General features: G+C 34.8%; 1 protein-coding gene across 1 annotated transcript in view; it reads right to left on the minus strand.

Moving 5' to 3' along the window:
- Positions 1 to 520: 520 nt before the first annotated feature.
- The window catches only part of LOC145259973 (EGF-like domain-containing protein 2), a 117,277-nt gene continuing 110,250 nt past the window's right edge, over positions 521 to 7,547 (minus strand). Inside the window, exons 8-10 of the mRNA XM_080117960.1 lie at positions 7,366 to 7,537; positions 4,701 to 4,842; positions 521 to 2,036 (exon numbers count right to left, since the gene is read on the minus strand). Of these exons, the coding sequence (XP_079974086.1) occupies positions 1,825 to 2,036; positions 4,701 to 4,842; positions 7,366 to 7,537 (526 nt within the window). The 3' untranslated portion in view covers positions 521 to 1,824. The remainder of the gene's footprint in view (positions 2,037 to 4,700; positions 4,843 to 7,365; positions 7,538 to 7,547) is intronic.

Consider the following 7,547-nt stretch of genomic DNA (forward strand, 5'->3'; position numbering starts at 1 on the left):
CTACAGACTCGAAATTTGATATACAGGGTACTGAGATTTGGGAAAATCTTTGTAATCCATTTTCGGCCAGAAATTTCGCTGTTAAGGGGTCAAAGTTCAACGATTTGACCTTTTGAGAACTCTACTAATCTCCTCCACCAATTTTGGGTCTAAACAATTGAAATTTTAGGTACAGGTTCCTTGGACATGGATCTAACTTAATAACTTGATTTGAGCCCAAAACAATAAATGTTAAGGGGTCAAAGTTAAAAACGATTTTTTTTTTTTTCTCAACATACACCTCCAAACACCCGGGCAGCGCCGGGTTGAAATGCTAGTATGTATATATATATATATATATATATATATATATAATGTGTGTGTGTGTGATTCTCTAAACTAACCTATGAATTAAGAAGAAAAAGGTCTAGAGCCTATGTAGTCCAGAAGTATTACGAACCAACAAAAATGGCAAAGATTAAGCCCGAAAGTAAATACAAAATAAGTTTGTTGTTTTTTTGTTTTGTTTTTTTTTTGGGGGGGGGGGGGTCATTTTTTTAATGTAGTGATCTAAGGTCAATTGTAAACTACAGTCGAGGGCTTCCTTGAATCAGTTTTGTGCCGCTTTTTGCACAATACAAAACTATAGGATTCTTACAACTATGTTTGCTTTTTTTAAAGCCACTGACAAGTATGCAAATAGCCAAGCCATGGTGCAAATGTAACGTCACAGCAGGATTGGAAGAAGTGTTGTATATAGAGACGTGGCGACATACATTTAAAAGCAGAAGTGAGAACACATGCACATTCCAGATAAAGTTGATTTACATTTTGATGTCCCATAAAAATTGTAATTAAAACAAAAACAAAGGACTGTTTACATTCCAAGGTCAGAAGTTATGAATTGCACGATGCAAAATAGAAAAGAATAATGCAAAATCTTGGTGTTTACAATTCCAGGAATGTCGATTTGTGACTATATAAGAAAAAAATAAAAACCAGAAAAGAGCAAACACAGCGGCGAGCATAATTTGACATCTTGACAACTCTTCGTCAGCAAGCCACACACCAACTAATCCTTTACAACTAACGTCTCTCTCTCTCTCTCTCTCTCTTTACCAATGAACTAAAAGTTTAATTGTAAATAAAACTTATGCTTTGAAATTCGTTTGTGTTGATTTTGAGAATAGTGACAAAGGAATTGTCAGTGTGTATATGTTATATGAATTATATATACATTCAATAACGCAACAAAAGAGGAAGGAAAAGGAGAAAAGGCACGTGTTGGCATTACAAGATGCAAAACTTATTAATCCTCCAAACTTTTGTAAAAGTGTCAAGCGATCATGAACCGCTAAATGAATTACACACTGACAAGTATGCAAATAGCCAAGCCATGGTGACTCAGAGAGGGGAAAAACAGGAATGCAACCGTACTCTGTTGGTTTTGAAAATACGTGTAAGTGGCTTAGTGATGAAACGACCGGTAATAAATACCCTTTTCTTTCAACAGAATAAAAAAAAAAACTCTTGTTGAATTTCTTTTCTTTGTTTCTTTCCGAGATTTCGGTTGACCAAGGTCGGGTAAGTGTTAAAATCTAACAACCACATTATAAGTCGCAATGCTTTCCGACTATAAAGCTTCTTTTCTTTTTAGAAAAAAAAAAAGATAAATTCTGAGAAAACGGTAAGAAAAAGTTACAATTAGTAGGATGGTAGTCAAAAAAAATTTTTTTTTAAAGTTTAATAATATGTGAGATTATATTTAAAAAAAAAAAAAAAAAATTTAAAAACAATTTTCTTTTTTAAAAAATATAGAGTGGGGGGTGGGGGGAGGTGTACATTTTAGTTGTTGACTCGTGGAATTTTAAAGTCGACGATGCCCACTTGTTTCGGGGGTTCTTCCGTGTTGAACTCTTCTTTGTCCATCCGCCTACGCCGGACAAGGAAGACAAGGACAACACACAACACCAAAAGGACGATCACAACGGCCGCCATGCACGTGACCAGAGTTACAAACTCGCTCTTCTGGAGACAATCCTCTGGGTCTTTCATCGCTAAAATTGGTAAAGAGATTTAAAAATAAAAAGAAATGCATTAATACCATTGCTATTAGTGATGGCTAAATCACGCAAAAAGAGTCTCATACATTCAATGGAAATGTTGGAAAAAGATTTTTATTTAGAATTCAACCTAATTTTAAAAACAAAAATACAGGAAATACATTTTAATTTTATGATGTATGGACCCGTCACGGAACGAAGATGTCATATTCCAAAAATTACGTAAATTGTACAAGTTTTATTTTTAGATAAAGGAATCAAATTTTATGAGTAAGTAAAAAGGGACCATCCCCCATCTTGAAAAAAAAAAACAAGAGCAGATAAGTTTAGCTTACCAGATCAGCTGTGTAATGCTACCGATTTCACATTAATCGCTTTAAATTGTTTAAAAATGATTTTTTTTTTTTATAAAAATAAAACTACTTGATCAATTTTATGATTTTTGGAATATGACATTTTCAGTCCATGACAAGTACGTACATCATAAAAATTTTTCTGTGGTTTTATTTTTTTTAATTAGGTTGGATTGTATATAAAAACAAAATAAATTCAAAATCGTAAAATAAATACCTCCAATATATCTATAAAACCTTGCAAAAATTATAAGAGGCGGAAGAAGGATGTCCGCTGAGATATATTAAAGACTAATCACTGCTAGCAATTCTGATTATTTAGACTACTGTTCTTATCTTGAGTGCTATTTCCACGACGTTTCAGCCGATGTAATCCCCCGACCTTCTTTAGATGTATCTTTTCAAACTCGGGAATCTTTTTCCCAAGCTCAAAATAAATCCTCCCCCTCCCTCAAACTGAAAGAAAAATACACCATTTTAGTCAACAAAATATTGATAGAATCATAATGCGATCATACGAGAATGTAATATTCTACCAGTATTTTGTTTAATTTTCGATTTGTGAGCGATTATCAAGGCTTAAATGAGACCCCAATGTTGTTTTTCGTTCTAACTCAACAGGTTTTGAAGTAGTGTGTAAATTTTATTAACAAATCTAAATCGTTAGTAAACATGAATTGCTTCACGTACCTGGATAGCCTCTTCACATCCAATGCCAACGAAATCTAGTATTTATATATTAATACCATAGTACTTTTAACATACGTATATATGTACATACATGTATCACGGTTTCCAGATTATAAATTATTCGATCGGGAGATCCTATTTATTAAAAAAGAGGGTAGAAGGTGATAACATACTACAAACATTAAATTAATATATAGATACGCTAATTTAATGTTCGTAATATGCTGTCACTTTCTATTCTCCTTTTTAATAAACAGGATTTCCTAATCATTGAAGAAACAATGTAAAAACTAAAATAAAATAAATAGTGTCGCTTTTGGACCATACGTGAATCTAAAATATACCTTCTGGGTCTTCTGGCTAAGATCCAAGGGTAGTATCTGTTCTGTCTAAAGATGATAAAATGATATCATGGGAGATAAATCGTAATAACCAGATACATTCTGACACTACATTAAACAGATTTAAATAAATACTTCTACAGTTTTAACAGGTCCTGGATATGACCTTAAACTATATCCGATGGTGAGGCCCTAGCTTGTGGGCTTTGGGGGAGTGCGGAGCCACCCTTTAAATGCCATTGCTCCCAGGTCCACTTTGGTAGTACCTGTTATGGTCCCAACTATGGGTTAAATAGAAACCGACTTAAAAAAAAACGAATATACTCTATTAAAAAATTGTTCTTCAAAATCACTGGATTCAGCATTAAATAACCTGGAAAGGGTTGATATGCCGTAAAACAAAAACAACCAATAGTTTTAACAAAAAGGTTACAATAATATCGTGAGGTCTCCATTCACGTTGAACATCCACAGAATTCCCAGTAGCAATATATTACATATGAAGATGCCACCGTGGAATTTCCACAGGTCCTGATAGTTGCATTAAATGTGCAAGTGTTACTTTTTGGTAAGCACTGTTCCAGAGTCTTTGATGATAAAAACTTGAGACTTGATACCAAAATCTTAATGATTCGAGCTATTGTTCTTCTCACACTTTTATATGCATCGAAGACCTGTCCGACATACCATTGACATCTTGAAGCACGCAAAAAAACTGTATCATAGACTTTATGGATAATTTTTAAAAATTAACCAGTAAGATCATCAAACCAACATCAGTGTCCTGGAAGAGTCGGATTGGTCTAGCATAGAAACTTTAGAGGGTAAAAATCGTTTAAGATGGACCAATCAAATGAGCGACCAGACCTATCCTCAGAAAATATTTTATTCTGAATAAATATGTAAGCTAGGGGAGTTGCAAGACAGAAGAATCGGTACAAGGATGTTGGATGGAGGAATATGAAGAGGTATGAAATTGATTATGGAACATGGGACGCGAGTGCATTTGGGAGAGCGGAGCGGAGGTATGGAATAAGGAGCTGTGTGGAAAGGTTAAAAAAATGAATGACGTCATCATGCTGAAGAGCTGAAAACAATAAGAATTGTGCGCCGTGAAAATCAGCAACACACACAATTGCGATACGGTAATGCATGCACAGATTATGATTGGATGTATGGATCTCAAATTGAAGTGTCTTCTCACATGAGAACCCACCGATGAAGCCCTTCGAAACCTGCATACTTGATTCGAATGATGACCATGAGAAACTTACCAGACATATTCTGAATGCTCAATTCACGAACATACAACGTTTTCGAGAGAGTCTGTCGGTCCAATCCATCCGGTTTGCCACTGACGCTGGCCAGATCTCGACGTTTCCTGCCGAAAGCATTGCCAGAATCTGAACAGATGAGCTACAAGAAGAGAAACAAAAGAAAAAGACATTTAATATTGTAGAATAAGAGTTTAGTGGGAGTCGGAGGGAGGGAGGGAGAGTCAGAGCTTTTGGAATGAGTATAGTGGGACTCATAAGAATTGGTTTGATGGGAATCGGAGTCTAAGATGTAAAAATGCTAGGAATCAAAGTTGAAGGAAGTTAGAGTTTAAGAATGCAAGAAATCCAAATCAGAGCCAGATTTTTTTAATCTCCAAAGTATTAACAGACAGTTTGGATATCGTAGGAGCCTAAAATAAGGATTCAAAGTTGGGGTTAAAGTCTGAACCGGATGCTTTGGAATTCTAGGTGTTGGAGTTGGAAATTTCAGAATCCTAGAAGTTAGAGTCAGAATTGAACACTATATCATGGACTCAATAAACTGAAACTGTTCTCCCTTAAAAGCAGACGTTTATCTGGTAAATCTCATTTTGACTATTATGATCTCCCGCAGGATCTACCATTCACTCTCATGCCAGAAAAAAGATCTGCATGTGCAATACAAGAAACTAACTCATTTCCAATTTCTATTGAACTAGAGGAGTGACGGTTTCTCAATCAGGATAGGTGAACTTTGGAAAACACTACCAAGAGAAGTAATAAATGCAACCAACAACACAGCAATTCTATGTTTTTAGCTAATTTTTCGATATTTGTTGTCCGAAGGGTCGAGCTCCAAAACGAAACTGATCTTGTGAAAATTCGTTGCCTCTGTCAAAAATTTTAGGCAGACATACATACATACATACATACATACATATATACATACATTTAAACAGACAGGTGAGATTTATATTATAGATTTTGCTGAATTAAATTGAATTGAAACTCAATCACACTGATGTTGACAAAGTAGTGATATTAAAGTCTGATGTAATGTAAGAGATTGGGGCCCTACAATAGGTAGTGAGTAGGTTAGCTAGATAAATATACAATACACATCAAAGCTTGGTAGATTTTGGTAGACAGTTTGAAACAAATAAATATTAAATATTTGGAAACAAATGGTAACTATTTGACAAGAATGGAATTTGTAAACAAATGACAATCGGGCTGAATAAGAGAATACAAACAATAACAGTCCAAAAATAATGGCAAATATATATTAACCTTATTCTTTGAAGCGTCAAAGATGATGCAATTGTGGTTTCGACGGAGCTCAGTTGACAGGACAAAGAAACAGATTATTATATAGTTAACAGAAATCGTATTGAAGAGAAAGAGAGAGAGAGAGAGAGAGTCGGAAAGTGGAACGTGCAGACATTAAATCATGTAGTCTAGATAATTTGAGAGTTGGTTCTGAGAATTGAAATCAGACAGATCGAATGTAGCCCCAAGAGAGCCAATCCAGCATCACGACTCAATTTAACATAACACGCATCTGTTTGGTGACTGAAATTAGTTGCAGTTCAAAGAATTGCATCTACACCTCCCTTACTTGTGTTGTAATTTATATTCCAAATAAGCAAGTTGCTCTGCCCACCCTTTATATTAAATGTTCGTGTGGTTCTTGGTTACACCTAAGAAGCTTCTATCAAGGCCTGCAACCATGTCACAATATCACTTAGATTTTTTTATATTAAAAACTTCCTATTTTGGTTAAAAATAAATAAGTAAATAGTTGTTAAATAAAATCAGGAAATGTTTGCTGTTAATTCTTTTTTTTTTATTATTTTATATATATATTTTTTTTACACATTCAATTATGTTGCTTGATTTCAAGGTTAGCCATGAAATCCTTTTGGTTTATCTTCATTACCGGGCAACGCCAGCACACAGACATCTAGTTAATATAAATAGAGGATAGTTTGGGAAAAAGAGGGTCATATTATTTGAATTCTTCACACTGCTGTTCTCATCTTAAGTGTTATTTTCACAACACTTCAGTCAATTTAATTCCTGACCTTTGTCAGTGTATGTGATCCAACTCAAAAAATTTTCTGTCGAACTCGGGAATCTGTACGGAATTTCTAACAGAATCCTTTATTTATTCCATGGGGGTAACATGATCTCGTTCCATCAGCCCATCAGTGGATAGATTACTTGGTAAAATTCAGTTGTAAAAGTTATACTCTTCCGGAGGTGAAAGGTTTAATCCTCAGGGCGGGCGACATCCAAAATACAATTGCGAATTTCTTTGGATTTCTACCCAATCATGGTTCAAGGAATGAGAACATGCTATCTCCATGGATTAAATAAAAAGTTCCATTCGAAATTTTGTGCCGATTCCTGAGTTCGACAAGTCGAAAGTTACATCGACCGAAACGTTATGAAAATCGCACTCACGATGAGAATCGTAGTCCAAAGAATCCAAATAATACAAATTATCTAAAAAATTCAGAATTGTAAAGATGGTTTTATTTGAAAAAAAAAAAAAAAAAAATAGGAAAAAAAAAAAAAAAAACTAAGCTAGTTTTGGAGAAGTAAAGGAATTTTTGAGAAGGAGAAAACCTAGTTTTGCAGAAAGAAAAAAAAAGCATTTTTTTTAAAGAAAATTACTTACGTCAGAACACGTCGTGTCACCGGGCTTACAACCGATGACGTTACAGCGGAAAGAGACAGCTGGGGATTTCACGAAGCGGAAAGCCCGGATAAGCAAGGAGATGGTCTTCGGGTTGTTGTCGTTTTTATGCATGTCGCCGGCGACCACGCTGAAGGCGTTCTTGTTTACACAGCTTTTAGAAA

The sequence above is a fragment of the Euprymna scolopes genome, chromosome 35 (assembly GCF_053919585.1).
Source record: "Euprymna scolopes isolate OS-2025 chromosome 35, ASM5391958v1, whole genome shotgun sequence".
Taxonomy (NCBI): Eukaryota; Metazoa; Mollusca; class Cephalopoda; order Sepiida; family Sepiolidae; genus Euprymna; species Euprymna scolopes.